Source organism: Calypte anna, chromosome 9 (genome assembly GCF_003957555.1).
Source record: "Calypte anna isolate BGI_N300 chromosome 9, bCalAnn1_v1.p, whole genome shotgun sequence".
NCBI classification, from domain to species: domain Eukaryota; kingdom Metazoa; phylum Chordata; class Aves; order Apodiformes; family Trochilidae; genus Calypte; species Calypte anna.
The window spans coordinates 20,445,650-20,467,407 of NC_044255.1; the positions used below are offsets into that span (position 1 = coordinate 20,445,650).

At 40.8% G+C, this 21,758-nt stretch overlaps 1 protein-coding gene across 2 annotated transcripts in view; it reads right to left on the minus strand.

Annotated features, from left to right (window-relative positions):
- Positions 1 to 2,804: 2,804 nt before the first annotated feature.
- Positions 2,805 to 21,758, minus strand: part of FNDC3B (fibronectin type III domain containing 3B) — a 184,812-nt gene continuing 165,858 nt past the window's right edge. For both annotated transcript variants that reach the window (XM_030455890.1, XM_030455891.1), the window contains exons 24-26: positions 16,918 to 17,084; positions 12,601 to 12,728; positions 2,805 to 6,346 (exon numbers count right to left, since the gene is read on the minus strand). In XM_030455890.1, the coding sequence (XP_030311750.1) occupies positions 6,035 to 6,346; positions 12,601 to 12,728; positions 16,918 to 17,084 (607 nt within the window). In that variant the 3' untranslated portion in view covers positions 2,805 to 6,034. The remainder of the gene's footprint in view (positions 6,347 to 12,600; positions 12,729 to 16,917; positions 17,085 to 21,758) is intronic.

The following is a 21,758-nucleotide window of genomic DNA, read 5'->3' on the forward strand; positions in this document are numbered from 1 at the left end:
TAACTTCACTGCAAGACAGGTGAATATTGAGGTTAGAGAACATAATTCCACATTGCTTCCAGTTATCACAACATCTTGTGAATTCATCAATAATTCTAGAAAAAAGGATTCACCCAGGAAATAGAATTTATACATCACATTTCCACAGTAATGCCTATTGAACTTTTCTGTGGTACCTTTGGGTGCAGACAGGGGTAACACAAGTCAGGTTCATCAAAATGTCACTGAAGTTGAGGGGAGTCACCTCATCACCCCAGTCCATAAATTGTTCAAGTTTCGCTGACATCTTGAAGCATGAAGCAGTAATCATGAGGTCAGCTGGAGTTTTCTTTAAAAACATGAAAATTCTGCTTTTGTACCCCTTGTTTGACCCTGAGCAAGCATTCAGGTAAGCAGAAGAGAAAGGGGTTTTGGTCAGGGTCTGTCAGGAGCTGAGCAATTCACAGCTCCATCAGCTTCATCTAAGATTAAGTCCCATGCATCTTCTGCCACCTTAAAAAGGACAAAGAATTCACCAGGGACAACAAAGATCAATGATCTAAATCAGCCATTAGAGACGGGCAGAGGATGGAGCCACAACTCATAGTCCTGTTGGACCTTTCCTGCCATCCCATTCCCTGCTCCATGCTGGAGGAGCAACCACTTTTGCTCCACAGCAGAACTCAGCTGATGAAGGGCTGAGCTTCCACCATCACTGCTTCTGCAAGGTACCCTCCTTCCTTCAGACAAGAAAAGCAGCATTCCACAGGAATTCCTCCAGAAGACCTCAGCTACTTCAGGCAAGCTGCCACCTGGCTGAGGACACAGGCTACACCAACCCCCAGCCAAGGCAAGAGCAGATGTGATGCTGCTTTCCACCCCATTCCCTGGAGGCCCCTTAACTGGAGCTCCCCAAATATCTCAGTTTCAGAGGTATTTTCAAGTTCCTCTGCTGTGGTTCAAGGCAGGAGGGAGCAGCAGGAGAGCCTCTGTCTCATGACACAAAAGCTGGAGTTAAGATCTCCCTCCCTTTGAGACAGCACTACTTAAAGGAGGCTGAATTTGAGCATCGTATTTGAACACTTGAGTGAGTCTGGCAGGAAATGCACCTCAGGGGGTGAACATGGACTGGTACTATCTGCAGATCCAGTTTGCTTCTGTATTTGTCTTGGGTCCAGGTGGCTCAGATCGTGCCACATCTTGCTTTGATAGAGTGGTTTCTCACAGAGGGACCCCCACTTCACATGGGGCTCAACTCTCCTCCAACCAAACCAAACACCCTGAACTCACAACAGCAGCTGAAGTCAAAAGCAGAACAAATCCTCCCCGTTCCCTTCTTGAATGGGCTGTCTGATTACAGGGAAGAGAGTGAATTGCTGCTGCTATAGAAACAGCAGCCACCAACCTGCTCCAACGCTTTGCTCTGGGCACTGCCTGGAGATTGTTCAGATCACTGATGTGCCACGGTCCACATTCAGCCACCAAGTCCTCCTAAAGGTCATTTGGAAGGCCACAAAAACATTAGAAAATATGAGCTCCTGCTCTCTTCTGTAACTCCTCAAGGCAGGTGATACTTTTGTCCCAACAGCTACGAGGAGGCAGGAGGTGCTAAATACAGTATTGCCTAAGCCCAGTCACAACTTGCTCCTGATTTCCTTGTAGGACAAAATTAATCCTAAACTTGGTGTTACTTACCCCACTTCTGCCTGGTTTAGGTGTGGGAAAGAGACTCAGTACCTCTGCATTAAACCTGGGGGTGAGAACATGACAAAACAACATTCAGAGCTCAAAGAGCAAACACCCAAATCCTCCTTCCCTCCCATGGGCTTTACCTGTTCTCCATCAGCTCTGCAGACCCCCAGGGCAATACTGTAAGATAAGGACTGCTGAGAAGTAAAGATACCAAAACAGTGATTATTATTCCACAGAAAACTGTAATAGTGGTTTTTTTTTTTTTTAAATAGAAATTGTTTTGCCAAGGACTATTTAAATATTGAAAAAAAAAAAAAGTGCTGAGCAACCAAGTGAAAAAAATGACTCCTTAGGAAAACCCCACTCACACTGTAAATTGCAGTAATTAAAAAAGCAAACAAATAAAAGGCTGCACTTGTGCAGCAACTTGAAGATAAAAAGCTGTTGCCAAGAAACATGTATACACATCAGATTAGTTCTTTCTGGTGAGTAATTGAAATTATTGCCCATATCTGACAAAGAAGTGAAAAGTTCACATATTTCAATGGTTTAATTAGAGATGACCAATCTAGGTAATTTTTAATTAAATTTTTAATAATTAATTTTTAATTTTTTACCATACTAAAACTTCCATGCAACCCAGTTGAAGGAAGTGGTTAAATCATTGGAGAAAGTTGACTTTAGGGTTATTTCTATCCACTTCTACAGCCCGGACATCAGCAAAAGCAAAAGCTGGGGCAGCCCTAGGGAGAGGATCCTGATTTCCCAGGGCTGAGATGGAAAGGCACAGAAACCAGCTCAGGTAAGGAGGAATTTGACATTCACCTGGTTGATGTTTAGGTCAAAAACTCAGCAGCTTTCAGACACAGGGTAAACACAGGGTCATGGCCTGGCTGAAGACCTCTCCAGGGGCCAAGCCAACCATCTGCAGTGTTAATTTAATAATTATGCTCAGTCTAAAAAGAGGTTGTGCCAAAACCTGCACCAGCAAATACTTCACAAGTAACAGAATCATCCCAAACACAAAATAGAAACATCCCAAGTTAAATTCAGGGCTTCTGCTTCAGGCTGCCACTGATGTGCCAGAGAGGGGCCACGTGGAGGCTGGAATTAAAAAGAAAAGCTCCTGGGAGTATCAGAAAGAATTAAAACATTTATTGGGCATAAATATATTACATATACACTACAGATACAGTTAAGTCTTACATACATAGTGTAGTATTTGCAAAATCTATACATTAAAATTGATATGGCAGTTTTAATACAATGCATATGAAATAGTCTAAAATTTACAATACAAGAAAACTTATGATTATTATTATTATTTTTTTTTTAAAGTTGAAAAGCTTGGAATGTATGTTCCCATAGTGAGGTAAAAACATTTTTATTTGTTTCAGTTTAAAGAACTGTGCAAGGAGAAGGTTCATACACATTCAGTTAGGGCACTTCTCAATCGTGACAGTGAATACTGAGCTACTGCAGCCAACAAACAGGATTAGAAAACATTTCAAGTTCATCAAGGCAGAACAATATAAAAAACATCTCTCTCCTTCCTTCAGGGTTTTAAATATTTAGTGTTTCATCCTACCTTTTGCTGCTGTTCATGATTTCCTTGAGAGCAGGGAGAGCCCTCGGATGCTGCTGGATGTAGGGGCAAAGAGAAGGCGTCAGCACAGGGTGGGGATGGAGATCAACCAGGAAGGGTGTGAGACCTCTGATCTTATAATTAATGTACAAATGACAATCAAATCACTATGGTAGAAGATACAAACTATAAAAAGGTCAAATGAACTCAGGTAGGGCCTCTCCTACAGGTCACTGCAGAAGGACCCTCAGGGCTGGCCTGGGTGGTCTCGTGAGTGTGATTCTAAGGGGCACCAAAGAAAAGAGCAGTGAGAGAAATGCTTCAGGTGTAACTGATTGCTTTCCTCTACACCTCTGCATGCTGCTTTTTTGGGAAGTATTTCAAACTTTCAAAACTGACCCAATCACCTAAAGCAAAGTGGGTTTTTTTCTTTTTTTTTTTCTTTTTTTTTTTTTTTTTTTTTTTATTAAAGCGTTTTTTTTTTCCTTAAAAAAAAAAAAAAGGTGTCAAGCTTGGATTTCATAGCAGCACTGCTGAAACAATATTCCAAAAATAATAAAAAAGGGAATCTATTGAAATTTATGAGTTTCCAAACTAGCAGTCTTTTAGTTCTTTTAAAAAATACACTATTTTTCCTCCATTCAAGACAGCTGTATATGCTTTGCTCACAAAATACAGATGCAAGGTCACAAAGCTTCGTATCACAAATAAATTTAAATAAGATGTAAATAAATTTGACGAGCCATGACTTTGGCAAAAACAAAACAAAAAAATATATATATTTAGCTCAATGCCATTAGTTTCCAAGGCTAAATTAAACTAATTATAGTCAATAACAAAATACAGAACATTTCTAATATTTGCTACATCTAAAGAGGCACACAGAATAATTCATTGATCTTAGCACTTTCTTTCCAGAGATGATTATGTTTTTGGATACATGTAAACGTTTGAATCACTGATAATGGGGTTTTTTTTGGCATTTAATGTACTAGATGCTCCCATCTTCAAAAACACAAGAAAATGTAAGAAGATTAATACTAGGAATGCTGCCAGGTAAAAAGGTTGATCTAAAGTACAACAGTATAAAACAGACAAAATATAACATGCTACTGGGAGGGTGGGGAGAGGGATTAGTACATAAGTACGCTTTTTATTTTTTATTTTTTATTTTTTTTTACAATAAATAAAAGATTGCACTGTAATTGGTATTTAAAGTACTGTATGCAGTATATAGTATAAATAAACCTAGAACAAAAATAATGTTTTTTCCCCATTACTTTGGTTAAGGGAATATTATGCTAGTACAGGACACTGGATCTTAGACGATGGAGACAGAGCACAAAATAGCCAGGACAAAAGCAAAACCAAGTAGCAAAAATATACAAAAACAAGAGGCAGGGAAATATACTGTGTCTGTTGCACCCTTTTGGAATCTATTTGCACCTCCAGCTCATTTATGTCCCTGAGGTACTCACACAACGTTGACTTCTTATAAATAATCCAATGACTGAAGAGTTAAAATTCTAGTATCTTGATGGATTAAAATGTGTATCTTGGAAGGGGCAGGCAGAAGGAGGGGGGGACATTCCCAACATTCCCATCATCTGAATTTTGCCATGTACCAAGTTGTTTAAATTAGCCCTGTGGTAAAAATAGCACAGGCACCCATTTTAAAGTGTATTTAAAGTGAACAGACCTCATTTCTGACACCTCCAAAAATCTCCATAAAATAGGTACCCCCTCCAAAAAGAAAATTTAATAATAATTAAAAAAAAAAAAACCAACAACCAAACAATGAACAGTAAGGTTTGTTTACATGGAGAGTAAATCTCACCTAATTCAGTAGAGGCAGTAAGCTGTCACCAGCTCCAATCATATAAATCAGGCTGAACATAATAGAATAATATCTAGTATTAGATTAGGAATAGTTATATACAGTGACAAACAGACAAGTTAAAGCAGCTTTTAAATAGCTGAACATGGGAATAACTAACTATTGCACAATGCCCTCTTACTTAAAATTACTGCTAGGAATCAAAATGGTAAAAAAAAAAATATCTATAATGCTTCATAATTTATATGCAGTTTGGTTACTTGATTTCTTATACAGGCAGTTTATAGTGTAAAAATAACAATTAAAAAGGTTTTTTGACTGCGGGATACTGTTCCAATTTAAATGCACAAAACAGTTAAAATAGCAATTTATGTTTTATCTTAAAAAACCTGGGGCAAACGTAATGAGTAATTCATGGATAACACTGCTAATACTGCTCATGGAAAACCTGGTACTGTTGACTAACACTGCATTCTAGTCTTACCACTATCCACACTTGTGACTAATATTAAGGAGGAATGAGACAAAAAAGTGACTCATGATTAAAATTTCCTAAATAGTAAGATAAAAGAAGAGATTGTAAGAACTTCGGTGAAAAAAGCAAACCAAACCAAAAAACAAACCAAAACAACATTGAAAAGGCAAATTGGTGACGATTTTGAAACTGTGAAGGAAAAAAAAAAAAAAAAAAAAATCTTGCTTTTGGTATCTGGTTTGTGTGTTTCTCCAGTTTGACCACTTCCTAGTTTTGAATTTCAAAAAGGTGCATCAAAACACTGATTTATCTTTCTTCAAGCTAGAACCGTAAAAACAAGAAGTATATAAAACGTATGGTAGAACAAAAGGATTTTTTTTTAAAAAAAGAGGAATATCTGAATAAATGTGTGGATTATAATGCGTAGCATTAGTTAAATCTGTATCTCAAACTCCCACTGAATTCTCTACTTCATAAAGAAGTATTGTAATATACAGGCGAAGAGAATTGACAAACTCGCAAAGCCAAGAACGATGAGGGCTGCAAACTGTTCATCAGTAGCAATCATGCTCTTGATTTTAGGATCATCCATGCTTCCCATTTCTCCTGGAAGCATGATCTCATTTCGTTGAAGCATAAAGGCAACAGATGGGCTGAAAGGGCCACTGAGCTCCTGTGAGGTATCCAAGCACCGGCGGCAGACGCAGACGCGAAACCGATAGTCGGTGTTGACTTGAAGGCCTGAGATGTGGAATGTGGTCTCTTCTCCCTTGTATACCTGCAAAACAAAACAGTCAGCAGAGTCAGACACCAAGAGTAAGACAACCTCTTCCTCTCATGGCATCAAAGCATTCAAAAATGTTGCCATGTTACATTTTGCGAGGATCCAGGCCAGAAAGTTGGGTCAAGTCTGAGCCCTGTAAGGAAACATTGCTGCAGCTCCCAAGGGAGAACTCCAAAGGGTTTGGAAAGTTAAAGGCATGTGGAGGACCATGTTCAAGAGATGTTCAACCATCACCCAATTGTTTTGGTTGGAAAAGACCTATAAAATCATTGAGTCCAGCCATTAACCTAACTCTACCAAGTCCAGTCCATATCTCCAGGTCTTCTGAACACTTCCAGGGATGCTGATTCAAACATCCCCTGGATATCTTACTCCATGGTTTGATAACCCTTCCAGTGAAAAAGTTTCTCCTAGTATCTATTCTAAACCTCCCCTGGCACAACCTGAGACCACCTCCTCTTGTCCTGTTGCTTGCTAATAGGGAGAAGAGACCAAACTCCCCTTGCTACCATGAGAGGTCTCAATAAGGAGTGTTCAAAAAAGTCAATGCACACAGGGACAGGCAAAGGTTCAGAAGACATCCTCATCTTTTGGGGTCATGACAAATACTCCAAGCATATTTCTGTACTTTTAAAATGTGATTAAACACCTAAAACATGTCTAGGACATAAGCACTGTGTTTGGTCCCAAAAGGGGAGAAAACTTGAAAACTGAGGTTATTTGAAGACACTCACTGTATAATCATAAAATTGGTTTCAAATATTATTTTAATGTACTCTCCTCACATGTCTCAAGAGTCAGCAGTTCTGCCAGAAATTACAATTGCAGAATTGTGGAAACAATAAAATATTATTAGGGTATTTCAAAGCTGTGCTTGGTTACACTGTGTTTGGTTCTTCAGCAATCCAAACCCATCCTGAATTTATGTGAATCAAATGTAGGTACTGCATGACTAAGAGAGCATGAGACACCATATGGGAAAAAAGAGAAAAAAAAATATATCTAAGAGAGTTTTGAGATTTAAATGGGAAGGGACTGGAAACATTTATGAGCTCTGAAAACAAATAAGCAGTCAGCAATTTATATAATGAAAGGGTTGTTGAAAGTGGAGGTTTCATGAAATGAAGACGATGTCACAAAAGTGCCTGGGTCTGCTGGAAAAAAAGTACAAGTCCTGAACTTCAGATACATTTTACTTTGCTCCTTTATCTGATTTCCTTCTCCTTGCTGCAGGAGAAAAAGTCTAAGAGCATCACTCTCAGGGTGACAAGAGGGAAATTCAACCTGAGCTGATAGAGGACTTCCTGTGGAGTAAAAAATGCAGGAGGGAAAAAAAAAAAAAGACACATCCTCAGCTAAATACCACTTGAAGAGTCCAGCTTTCCTACTCATGAGTATCCCTGTGACTTACCCCTCAGCTAAAAAGCCAGTTCCTGATTTCTTGAGAGGTCAGGGGCAAAAGATGAAGGTTTTTCAGTCATTCTCTCTTTTTCTTTTAAACTTGCAGTTTTTCCACATAGAGTTTGAGTGAGGGTGAGATCCAGAGTTTCCGGACCAAGTGCAAGTCCTCTACCTGACTCATGTTTCTTGTGCCCAGGGCATAAGTCAAGCAACAACGTGTAACCAAAATGATTTTACCTTCCTCAAATAGCTCAGCATTCACAGGATGTTCCCTCTGGCTCAAGTGAGAAGAATAAAACAAATCCATCCTGGAAACCTCTCCTATTAACCACAGCCCTGCACTGTTGCCTTTCCTGCTGCCTTTGCTTCTCAATGCCAATGAGAAGTGAGTCCTTAAATCCCAGAAATACAGTAACTGCAGGGAAAACAAAACTGCAAATGCCATGGAAATGATGTGAAGGTTGAGACAGCTGTTTGCAACGTGCAGCTCATCTCAAGAATGTCCCTGCTGCTCCCTTTGCACTGGTAACACCTCCCTGGGGTGGGCAGCTGCCCTCCACTTACTCCATCATCATCAAAGCTTCATCTTGTAGGTGGTTAATACTTCAGTTTGCTCCCAAATATAACATGATCATGTAAAGAAAAGCTGTGTGTATTTGGCTTGTAAATGTAGGTTCAGAAAGTAACTAAAAAAGGATGTGTTTTTCTACAGGACCACAGTCAAGATTCTTCTACTTGGAGGACTTATCTAACTCCCATTTCTTTGACATAGTAACTCAGAGCACCTATTCTTACAAAACATCTCTAAGTGAGGTATGTTTTCTGGTGATGTAATATTCATTTAATTTCAAAAATGTATAATGGGAAGAGTTCTGTGTGTCTTTGCCATAAATGAACCTTTGCAACGAATATGACCAACTCTAAATCAAAATAAAGATCCAGTAAAATCCAAATAATGGCATTTAATAAAAATTTTACAATCTAATCTTAAAAAATTGGCATTTAAGATATACTAGGGAAAGGATATATGCAACCTGCCTTTGCATTGAAAAAAATCTGTCCAGTTAATTGCTTTTGCACTTGTTTTGTTCTGTCAGGGTGGTGAATAGCAGTGTAACTGGAGGCTAAGTTGGGCTAAATCAAAGATCTGTATCTTCATTACAATCTAAAAAAATATAGATGACCAAGTTCAAGTCAAACCAACTAGTCAACAGCACTTCTCAGAAAAAGGCCAGACAGGCAAGTGAGGGAAGAGTGCATGGCTGAATCCAAAAAACAGTCAAAAGCACACCAAATACATGACTTAATATTCACTAATTCTAAAGAATTAAACATGTCCTGCACTGGAGCTAGGAAGCTGGTGGGGATTTTCCTGCTTTCAGTGTTCTGATGGGTATTTAGCATCAGAAGAACCTTTCTCAGTATTAAGTAAAAATTGTGGTGCTTAATTAGCATCCTCTTTGAGAGCAGCCCTTGCATTCCCCCCAGCAGAGATGCAGTGAGCACCTTGGGGACAGTCCTGGCTCCAGCCCCAGGTTGCAAGAAGCACCTTAGGACCAGGCTAAGCCAAGGCAGGATGCCCTCAGCACAAAGAGAAATGCTTGGAGAGTGGGAAAAAAAAAAATTATTAGTTTCACAATTATGTAAAAGGTCTTTAAATTTGCTAAGCAAATATTGGATCACATACAACTGGGTTTTTTTGGTTTTTTTTTAATATATATAGCACTTTACGCTTGGGTGGCCAGCAAGTCAAAGTAAAGTGGCTACCCAATTTATCAGTCTCAGTTCCAAAAAGCAGCTTTTCTGTTCAGGTACCTGAGACTATAATAAAAACATGATGAGCTTTTTGCCTCAATGAAAATATCATCACCAGTAATCAACTGCTGCTGAAGCCTCTTATGGAATTTGCTCCTATTGATCAAGTCAGACAGCTCAGAGAACCCCTGTAGCCAAGTATTTCTCAATTTCACCAACATCATTAAATAATTCCAAACCATCACCCTCTATTCCAAACAATAAAAATGACAGCCCCAATTGCTCTTTAAGTGACGTGATGGAAAGTGCAAGATAACTTTATCTGCTTGTTGAACCCCACTACAATGACCAGGTTTATTAATAATTAAAGGTTTAATAATGATTAAAAGCCTATTCTGTGTGGAGATAAAAAGATCAAGAATCAGAGGCAGATCTCAATCTACCTAGAAAGCATGGAAGGTTCAGTTTCTTCTGAGTTACCTGACAGATTTCTCTTTATGAAACTGGCTGAGCTTATTATTTTATCCAGATTCAAAATCAGCTTCCCTGGCTCCACTGTTGAGATGCTCATCAACCCATCAACCTTGGGGACACTCCTGGCTCCTAAACAAGGGATATCAGAGTCCCTGGATCACCTCCCATGGGTTGGGCAGCACTGGAAAACTCTGAAGAAAGGAAATTCTTTGCTCTGTCTCATGACACAGAATTGGCATCAGGAGGCAGAGAAAATACTCAAGGCAAGTAGCACTAATAATAAATGCCAACACACACTGTACAGTTATGCTGTGTTTTGGCATGCAACCAGTACAAGGGCCTTTGGTTTGCTACTTAAAATAGAAAAGGAAAAACAATTTTTTGCTGATTTAGACAAATTAACGTTGCACTGAATGTGCTTGTGAGATGCTGTGTCTACAGAGGCTGGAACAAAGAAAAATCAGTAAGAAAAAAGCACTTTGAGGGTCCCAATCAGGAGCTGCCTCGATGAAGAAGCTGGGAGCTTCTGTAAAAACTCAAGCAAAAGACCCCTCAGTAGGGTCATGCTTCATAAGAATCATAGAATTCTTTCAGTGTGAAGAGACCTTTAAGATCATTCAGTCTAGCCATTGATGTAGATAAATTAACATCTTCAACAGAAGACCTTGAAGGTACTTTTTAAGATTTCCTTTACTGCTGGGCTTTTTCACACCATAATTTTGTAACTGCAAAGATTAAGCCATCATGGACATGAAACCATGCCCACTTTTCCCCAAGGACACCCAGAACATTTTAAGCACTGAAGCTATGCTTACTAAAGCTGTCTGGGGAGGTTACCCATCAAGGCTACTTTGTAAATCAGGCAACAGCAAAACAGGTCCACTTACCCACTTACTGCTGACATTTAGAGGCTCACACAGTACACAAAGGTTTTACTACCTGTACCAGCACCAAAAATATCTCCCAACAAAAACAATAGTTAGGTTTCTGAACCTTTAGCTGCCTCGTCAAATGTCTTGTATTTATTTATGTTGGTCTTGGAAACTAAATAATGCACAATCCAACTCAAAAAATATACTGAAAAGGAGTAGAGGGGGTTGCAAAGTCCTACCTTAGCCACATTTTTAAGAATTGAATTGAAGGTTTAAGTAAGAAATTGCATGGAGAGGTGGAAAGGAGGGGAGACACTGCAGCCATGCCCTGTGGCAACAATACCACCCAACTGCACTTCTGGTACCCTGGGCCAACAACCTGCCAGCCTTTGACAAATGCTGTTCCTAGAGTGTAGTCTTGCTCATTATAATCTCATTTTAATATAAAAACCACACCTCTATCCTTAATGTTACCCACCTCCAAGTTGTGACCACCCCACACTTGAGGAGGTTGAGCACTGAATTTTTTGTAGCCTATACCTTTAAACATGAAGTGAGAGAACTTTGCACCAATCACAATAAAAATATGCATGACCAGAGTCACTCAAACTCCATCAGGTAAAACAGTATAAAAATAGTTAGTAGGGGAACAGATGTTAGGGAAGATACAATCACAGGGAAGGACAGTCCTGACCTCTGGGACCAGGCGATGGGCTGAGCCTCTCTTCACCCAATTGGGACACTTTTGGGTAAAATTTGAACACTATTGTACCCCTTTTACTCTGTAGAGTCTCTTTAACAGTTTAAATCTCTACATCCACAATAAATCACCCTATTCATTAATCTTGTGGTAAGAGTGTGACTGAATTCCAGCGCATGTCCATGGTAATTTCTTTACTAGTGGGGTGTTAGTGCATCCATAGCCTTGTTTTCTGCCCCTGCCACCTTTTCTAAAGGTGAAGTGGCTATCACTCAGAATATAAGCCCAGCCACTCCCAGCTCCTCTAATGTCTGAGGGTTTGCTGGATTGCAAGATTTTCTTTTTTCTGCCAAGTTTCATTACTCGCTTTCACACAACAGTGATAGACGAAATAAAATGAAAATAAAAGATCTAGTTGTGAACAAGCTGGGCTGTCTCAGGTGCTCTGGGGAAATGTCCACTTGTGATCTCTAATGAATATAGCTTAAAAAAAATAAGAAATATCAGCCATAATTCATTCACTTTGTTTCCACACAAGTTTTGGGTGTGTAGCTGATGTACATAAAGCAGCTGCACATCCACCCATCAACATCTGAGACGGGAGTTGGGTTTGCTGAACAGAGCCCTTAGAAGTTTTGTACTTGACTGCAACCCTTGATGGTGGGTCTTGAAATTGTCTTAGTGAATGAGGAAGACAATCTGGACGCACTGCTTCACCTTCAGCTAAGGGTTAGCACCAGCCAATTCAGTAGAAAGCATGGGGGGACAGAATCCTGACTTTTCCAAGGTTAGTTCAGCTAGGCAGAATGATTAACTGTGAACAGAGTGCAAATCACTCCAATAAGATAATGATGCTCTATATACTTCCTCTGGGGAGAAAACAACCTATTACAACCCTTAATTTTGACTCAGTCTTTACCCAAGGTCATGACGCAGCACTGTAGGGGGTAATTCAACACAGTCCAAAGCAGCAGCACAGCAAATGCTCAAACCCATTTCCATTATATCATCAATTTAGCAATATCAAAATGAGAGCACTTTCCTACCTGCTTGTATTCAGATTCTCTTCCAACCAGTACCTGCAGAACGTACCCAACAGGATCTCCCTTCATGGGTGGGACAGTTTCCCAGGTAATTTCACAAGAGTTTCCTCCCAGCTGTGTCACTCGAGGGGCTGCAATAAAATCAAATGCATTAATATTTAATTAAAAGTCTGCATTGGAACCTTGTTCAGCTTATGCATGCTGTAATATATATATATAATGAGAACATTTTTAAGAGAGAACTTCAGGACAACACTGGGCACATAATCTGTACTGTATTTACATGGCCAAAAATCAAATTGCTGTTAACACTGGGAGAAAGAAGTAAAACTGAGGTGGGATTTTTAAGTCACTCAAAAGTCACATTCACTTCAGGACAGTCTTGACTCAGCATTCTTGAGGTATTAAACAATAATAAACACCATCCACAGAAACCTGGGTGACATTTAGAACTGATTAACAAGCTCCTATGAGGTTTACTGTGGTTCCCAGGTCATTCCTGCAGAGCTGCTGCAGCATCTCTCACCTGTCAGCTGTGTGAGCTGCTAGAAAGGGGGAGTGGATGTGATAAAACACTTTGCACTTTTAAAATTCAATTGCAATGCTGTGCACTGATCTTTTCCAAGCAGAAGCCAATGCACAAATGACAGTGGAAATAATAAAAGTAGCTATTTTGTGAAGTTCTGAGCAAACACCTGTGTCAGGGAGACATCTGTGTATTCCTCCTATGCTACATGTTATTGAAAGAGGAAATAATATCAAATGTTGCATTCAGGAAAAGTAGGAGAATGAACTTGAGAAGAGAAGCTAAATAGTCTCCTGTAGTACAGACCAAGTCCAGCCTGGGAAGCAAAACTACAGGAATAATATTCAAGGCTTGGACATGTAGCTAATTGTGAGCCTGACACTGAGATAATCAGAGCTGCTGTTTCCAGCCAGGGTTAGGCTAGAGTGCTAGAACTGTAAGAAATTCAATTTGTCAATTGTTACAGTGCTGACATCCTTGGGAAGATCTCTCCCCATGGCAGAAGTCACTGCATGATGCCCAAGGGCCAGCAGGTGGGGCAGCCCCACAGGGCATGGCAGGGGCAGCATCTTTCTGGGTGCAAGGAAGCATTTGCCACTGGAAGGCACCAAACCAGCTGTGACAGCATCCAGGGGCCACTGATCTCTTTATAAGACAGAGCAAGTGAGCACATGGCCAAAAAAAAAAAAAACAAAACCCAAAACCCAAAAAACCCAAACAAACAAACAAACAAAAAAACCCAAAAAACGCCAACAACTGGGAGAATCAAAGCACTGAACACTTAAGTGAGTGCTTTAACATGTGCACGTGCAAGTACATGAGCTTGTTAAAGGCAATACAGATTCCCAGCCCTCCCAAAACAGACAACAGGAGAGTCTATCAAGAAACAAATGGTGCTGCTGCATACATTATAGGAATTTCAGACTAACTTGTTACCACCCAAGAGGAACATATGAATAATTCTCAGACCCAAATGTAATCAATACCCATTTGCTTCTCTCTGCACATCTGCTTGTGTTGAGAGACTGATAATAAATGCCTTCATCTCAGCTGCCAACAACGTTCTCAACTATTTTCCCTTCTCTTTCCATCCCTTGCCCTGTGATACATGTAGTTTTTTTTGTCTGCTACCAAACACTGCCATTAACATTATAATGCTTAACAGGTCTCTTTTCCCTGTAGAATTAACTCCCAGTGGCAGCATTCACTAATACAGAGGTTTTTGTGCCCTTTTCTCCCTTACAGCCAGAGTTTTGCCATGTACCTGTGGTCCCAGCCCACACCTGACCTGGGATTTGCAGCATATCCTCAGTGCTCCATATTCAGTCCAGGGGCTGAGTCACATTTAACAAGAAATAAACAGCCAGGCAGGGAGTTGAAAACAAAAACCCAGGTGAGAGCTAAATTTAATAAAAATGGATTTCTGTCCAACAAAATGAAAATGTGGCTGCAGTGCATGCCAGCATCCCTTGGCTGCTTTTATCCCCTTGGTGCAGCTGAGATGAGCAATGACACCAGGGACTCAGCATCCACAGCTGACCTGTGCCCATGCTCAGGCACTCTGTGCACCTCCAGAAATACACCCAAGGAGCAGAAAACCTGCCCTCCTGGCTCTTCAGTTCTAATCTCTCCTATTTAAAAAAAAAATCTCTCTCATTTTAAAAGCATTAGGGAAACCTAAAGAGCAAGAAGAGATTTTCCCTTTGGCTCCAAGTGTGGGGAGGGTTTGTTTTGCTTTGCCAAGAGAATTCAGCTTGCTGGAGATTTTCTTATTTATGGTGTATGTTGGGTCACACTGGTCTGAAAACTGAATTCAGAGTGATAGAAATGGGGCTGCTCTCGGTCCCCAGAAAATGATACTTTTAAATACTATATTTATATATGTCTATTCATAAATATGACACTGCCAGGGGGATGCTGGTCCTATCAGGCTTGGGAAAACCTGCTCCTGTTGCCTGCTGGGTGTGCAGAAGGTTTCCCATGGTTCTCAATGCTGTTCCCTATGGTGCTGGCCAGGAAAAAACCCTGTTGAGCTGATGCTTTCCATGATGGACTTGTTTTATCCAGGTGTGATGCCATTGCTCCTTTGTTCTTCTCTGGTTTCAGGTGCAGATAAACTGAGAGCTGGTCCATTTGAGTTGTTCTGTTTTTCTTTAGCCACCTTTTCACTTGCTTCTTTGCCAACTTGAAGATGCTAAAGCTGTGAAGCACATCCTCCCTGCTATCATCACCTTCACCAGCCTGGCTCATCTTGCACAAGCTCCTGTTGCTTTGTTGGGTATCACTTCTCACAACTGAATTAGGGAAAAGTCACTGCTGGGTAAGAATATTTTGTCCTCCAACTTGATATCAATGCCATACAGATATCTTCTCCCAGAAACAGCACTAAGCCCAGGAGATATCCAGATCCAGGTAGAACTGAAGGTGGGATCCTCACACATGCCGATTTCAGGGACAGATCTCCCAATTTTCTTCCTGTGCCCCAGAGTGGTTCTTTCCAGGGGTGATTCAAAGCAGCTAATTCCCTGTCATCAGGGAAGTTACACCCCAGCAATCTCTAAATCTCTAAATCTTTGACCAGGAATGGTGTGAAAATCACCAAAGCCAGATTTTAAGTAGAGTGGAAACCTCTGTGACAACCCTTGGACCTTGCAGGTCCAAGGAGGTGATTCTGCCCCTATACTCAGCCCTGGTAAGGCCACACCTTGAGTACTGTGTTCAGTTTTGGGCCCCTCAGTTCAAGAAGGATATTGAGGTCCTTGAACAGGTCCAAAGGAGGGCAACCAAGCTGGTGAAGGGACTTGAACACAGATCCTATGAGGAGAGGCTGAGGGAGCTGGGGCTGTTCAGCCTGAGGAAGAGGAGGCTCAGGGGAGACCTCATCGCTCTCTACAACTACCTGAAAGGAGGATGGAGCCAGGCAGGGGTTGGTCTCTTTTCCCAGGCAACTCTCAAAAAGACAAGAGGACATGGTCTTAAATTGTGCCGGGGGAAGTTCAGATTGGATATTAGAAAGAATTTTTTCACAGAAAGGGTGATCAGACATTGGAACGGGCTGCCTGGGGAGGTGGTGGACTCTTCGTCCCTGGAGACATTTAAAAAGCGACTCGATATGGCACTCAGTGCCATGGTCTAGTGACTGTGGCGGTAGCTGATCAAGGGTTGGACTCGATGATCTCTGAGGTCCCTTCCAACCCAGCCTATTCTATGATTCTATGATTCTATGAACCCCACAGCTGCTGCTTCTCTCAGTAAATGACTGGCACTGCTTGGCAGAGGATTTTCAAGCTCAGAGGAATAAAAGGTGCATCTGATTTCAGCTCAGCTCACCTCTTGCCAATAAAGCAAATCCATTGCCTTTATAATAGTTCTCCTTGGGAGGAGGGAGCAAAATCACTTAGGCCAAAATTTATACACAGTAAAAGATGCTTTGCTCTAAAAACTTAATTTAATTAGGCCCTTTGTTCTTCCAGGGAAACATGCACAAAGTGAGGTAAAGAACTCAATGCTTTATGCATGTGAATTAAAATCATTGATTTTAGAAATCAAAGGGAAAATACACTCCAAAGTGCTACAATGAACATTACCTAAGCAACTTAAAAACCAACATGCAACTTTACTAACACATTGGTATGTACAGAAACACACAAACAACACAAACTGATTTTTCATGTTATTATTTTCTATGTTACTGCATACTTAAATTAACCCTTACAAACTCAGCACATACTTACCAATTACTTAAATAATTATGTTATTGTGTGCATGTAAAAAACCCCCAAATTATAACATACCTTTGATTGCAGGGGGGACTGACTTAGTTGTGCAGAAGGTAGATATTTCTGAGAAAGGTCCCTCCCCAGCATCATTCACTGCCTGTATTCTAAATGAGTAACAAGTAGATTCTGTCAGCCTTTGTATCTTGTACGTATGACTTGGTCCCCTATAAATTGGAATAAACCTGGAAACAATAAAAATGAGAACATGTAGTTAACACTGGAAGGGCACTGGCATTTCTGGCTTATTCCACATATCAATGCAAGGTACCCACATAGTGAAAATTAGCACAGTGTGCTCTGGAGAACTGACAAAGTATTATCAAAATGGTGTGTTATTAGCACACAAACAACAAATTCATAGTCAAGGGAAAGCAGAAGCTCATTGTACCTGTTGCAACTAATAATTACCTTGCAAAAGGACGATGTGAATTATCATAAAACATCTGTCAATGGATTTCCTACTACCTAGTAAGCAAACTGCAGCCCAACCTCTGTTCTGCTACAGTACACCACATGTGCTGCTTTTAAAAAAATATGTTTAAAATAAGATTAAAACTTCAAATCTTTTATTGTTTGATTTGGACTTTTTTGGCATATTAATACTCTAAGGCCCCATGTGACACTCATCCATGCCTTCCTATGCCAGAGTAACTCTATTTATGTCAGCATATATGGGTTGTGTGACATATGGGTAATATATTAGACATTTCTCAAGAGTCCACAGACTGAAGACAGAAAGAACCAGCAAAGACAGGCAGAGATTCAGAGAGAACACCTGGTGGTCTCTAAGGGAAAAGGCAGAGGGGAAGCATGATCCTATCAAGGAGGAGCTGAATGATGCAAAGGGATGGCAGTACCAATGGGACACCTGTACCAATAGCTCTGCTCCACAGCAAGCTGACAAGAAGAAAAAGACAGGACATGAAGGAAGTGACTTCCAAAACCCATCCAAGCATCAGGACACACAAACTTGTCCAACAATGTAGTGTGGAACAAAATCAATGTCACAATCTAACAGACAAAACAAAACTCAAAAAGAAAGGTACAGGTTGCTAGAGAGAATCTGACTTGATTTTCAATCAATCACTCTGCTCAAATAAATGCTTCTCAGTACTAGTCATAGGATAACCAGCAATTTCAGACAGATCCTGGCCTCCCAGGTGCTGAGCAGAATGGGGATGAGGGCAAATAAAGCAGCAGCAGCACCTTGCATCAGCCCAGAAAGCCTCCACTGGGGAACAAGCTCTGAATTGAAACAGTACTGAATGAGGAGAACATAAAATTCACTGCGTAGGATCACATAGGGGTTTTTTTGATGACTTAGTACACTTACTCACTTTAGTACACTTATTATCTCTTAACCATTTCAGCAGATTTGAAATCACCAGGAAGCCAAAGAGATTTGGTTGTGACCTCCCTGTCTGGGTGCCAGCTTCCTCCTGGATAATAAGTCCTTTGGCTTTGCCTCAGATACACAGTATAACCAATTGGAGAATTTCAAGGAAACTGGGTCTGTCATTAGCTCTCAGGGACAGAAATCAATTCATCTTACATTATGACTGAAATCCATAGAAGTACAAACAGAGAGATCAAGAATCATCTGCAATAAAAAGAAATGTTCAGGTAATTTAAAATTGCTGGGAATGTACTCTGAGGTCTCATTGTGCCTCACTACACCCACCAGGTTTTAGTGAGCCCCTCACCTTGACTGGAAATCAAAGATCTATGACTACAAGTTTTTAAGAGATTTTAGAGCCAATCTCCAAAGAATAATAATTTTTTTCAACCTTATGCCCATCCCGTTTTGAGGACTGCCTGCTAGCCCAGTTTTGAGGCTCACACAAGCAGCTCTGGCCTGTGTCAGAAGACTGCCCCAGTTCTCATGGGGTAAAATTTCATGGGATTCATTGCATGATGAACAAAACACCCCTAATTAGGGCAGCATTAAGACTGAAGAGACAGGATTCCACTTGTAGCTCCATCAGGCAGCTGGCTCAGGAACCACTGCAGTACTCATACAAGTGCAGAGATTTGTCTCTGACCCTGATCCAAGGGCAACAGCTAGCAAAAAAGATGCAGTACTCTAGGATAATAATAACCTCTTTGTAATCAGCTGTGGATCAAAGTAAGCAAGGGAAGATAACAACACCTTTACCAGCTGACAGACAGGCAGACCCCAGCCTCCCTCAGCTGGCTGCTCCCATCCCCACGTGGCTCAAAGGTGAACTGGATTTGAGAACAGGTAAGAGGTTAAAAATCTCTGCAAATTGCTAGTCATAGATTCTATTAGTTCCTTAGCCATCTAATGTGACACTAGGACAGTTGTATTGGTAAAACTATAGGGATGGTACAGGGATACAAGTGGGTAAAACAAGCTAAAAGTGCTCCTGTTCCTACCCAGGAACACACTTCCAGATATAGGTGTTTACTTTGGCTTCTCATTTCTTCACCACTCCCTCCTTCCAAGACAAAACCAAAACACCAAACACACTCAAGCAAGTGTGTCTCAGCCAAGATATGTTCATTCTCCAACTTTTACCTGCTCAGACCATTCCTGTGAATCCCTGAACTACTCTAAGAAGCACCAAGCCATCTTCAGATCTAAGAGGTTTGCCCGGTTGAATTAAAAGGACAGTAGGCTGTGTACCTTAAACTTGTACCCTGTCTTTGCAAAAAGACTCTCTGTGGGTTAATAGCTTTCTCAGTTCTGTTGAGTTTTGGTTTTTTTTAAAAATAGTTATTAAAATTCAACATGCTGCAGTGTTGCCTCTCCTCTCCAGCAAGGTAAAAGTAGAAACCAAAAAGAAAGCAACTTTCTCCAGGGAGGAAACACTCCCCAGAGGCTCCTTCCCCCTCATCTCATTCAAGTGATCCCAGTTCTCCCCTTCCCAGACATTCTCAGGTTGGTCACAAATTATTCATTAGTTTGCACACTGTGGAGGAGGGAGAACACAATGTCCTAAAGTGATTGCTTGGGAGACACCTCTGCTGTTAGTTTTTCATCAATACTTCTTTATTCTCAGTGAAGATCTTCCTGGAAACGTTTTACATGTTGCAGCTATTTTGTTTCCTCCACTTTAGTCACTTCCAGTCGAGCAGAGGAGGATGAAAGTACTCCTTGTACCTCTGCTCGTTAGTTCCCAGCACATTTTAATCAGAAGGTTCCCTTTCAAACTCTTGGGGTTTGTTTATATTTGAGGAACCCACTTGCCCTTACAACAATTTAATTTGAAAGGAAACCTACTGTATAGCACCTAAGTAAGAGAGTGATTTTGAGCTAAGTAGGAAGGCTAAAATAGCCATCCCAATGATTCAATTACTGCCTCCCAGAAAACTGCAGTGATCCACCACAGGTTTGGCTGGAGAGAAATCATTAATACAGCACTGGTCCAACCCAGAGACCTGAGGCTTTGTTTTAGCACACACAGACAACTGCATAATTAGAAATTAAAGTACACAAATTTCATAAATCTGCAGCTCTCACTTCTGTTATCACAACAACCCTGCTATCTGCACAATTACAGTCCTCACTTAATTTTTGTTTCTCTCTTTTGTTTAAAAAACATTATCAAACATTACTGTGATTTTCCTTCCCCACCAGCAGCTCCCTACATCACAAGGTGGCAACCAGGAAAGCAAAGCTTCAAAACAAAAAACATCTAATTCATCCCCCATGATGAAGAAAAAACTTTTTTTTTTAAGCTCCTGAGCAGAAAAAAAAGTCACCCAGCTCCTGTCTGGAGTTGCTACAACTGCAATTAAGTTCCCAAAGGCAAATCTGATCCCTGGAGATCAGATTCCTTCAGTTCTTGGGGCACTTTTCCAAGCCACTCTTTGACATCATCTTTTGCAGTTAAGTGCTGAGGGAAGCACCATGGCAAGGGCTCCCAAAAGACTTTTGGGATCCCACATCCTCCACTAACTCTGATTCCCAGCCCTGATGGGAGTTGTGGAGCACACAGATGCCTTGGTCCCCCTGATCTGAAGATATCTTTCCAGAAGATACCTTTTGGAAAGCTTATAATGCAAGTTTGGTCAGAATCCATACAGAAACTCCACACTGCACTGTCGATGAACTTTTTGTTCATAGGCTCAGATAGGAAGAGTTTTGTTCTCTTCACTTAATTACCCAGCACATTTTCAGGCTAGACAAAGAGTACTTCCAGCCAAACATCAATTTTTAACTTGCTTTTACCAGATCATTTCCATCTGCTGCTGAATCTGAGCACGTAATCCATATTTCCCACAATGTCACCTGTCAGGTGGCAGGAATTATTGAAAACAGAGATGCCTTAACCCACAGAAGCTCCCCCATTAGCAAGAAAAATGACTTTCTTTGGAAGGAGCTTCCCAGGGCATCAAGCAGGAATGGAAGACACAGCAGCCTGACAGATGATTCCTGTGCACAGCCAGATCAGAGGCCAAGAACTACAACACTGAGCACAACTTCATGTGAATTAACTGTATTTGATTGAAAAATCTGGGAGAAATTAAGGAGAGCATCCAATGGCCTCCACTGAGACTATGCAGTCCAGCAGAACTTCAGAGTGTCAGCCCTTGCAATGGCAATGGATTCATAAGTAACAGCAGATAAAAACATAAGCAGGTTTAAAGCCAAAACAGAACACAGCTCAGCAGCAGCCAACTACAGCTCTTACAGACATGAATTTTTATCTGCCTTGTGCAGCATTACAATCCACTTCCCTAGCATGGCAGCAAGTAATAACCTCTCTGAACCTTCCAATGAATCTCATTCAGCACATCATGTTCAGAACTAGCTACAGACATAACTGCCTGGATAAGCTGCAAAGCTCATAGGGAAGCAAAGTGTGGTCTCTTGAGCTAAATTAACTTGG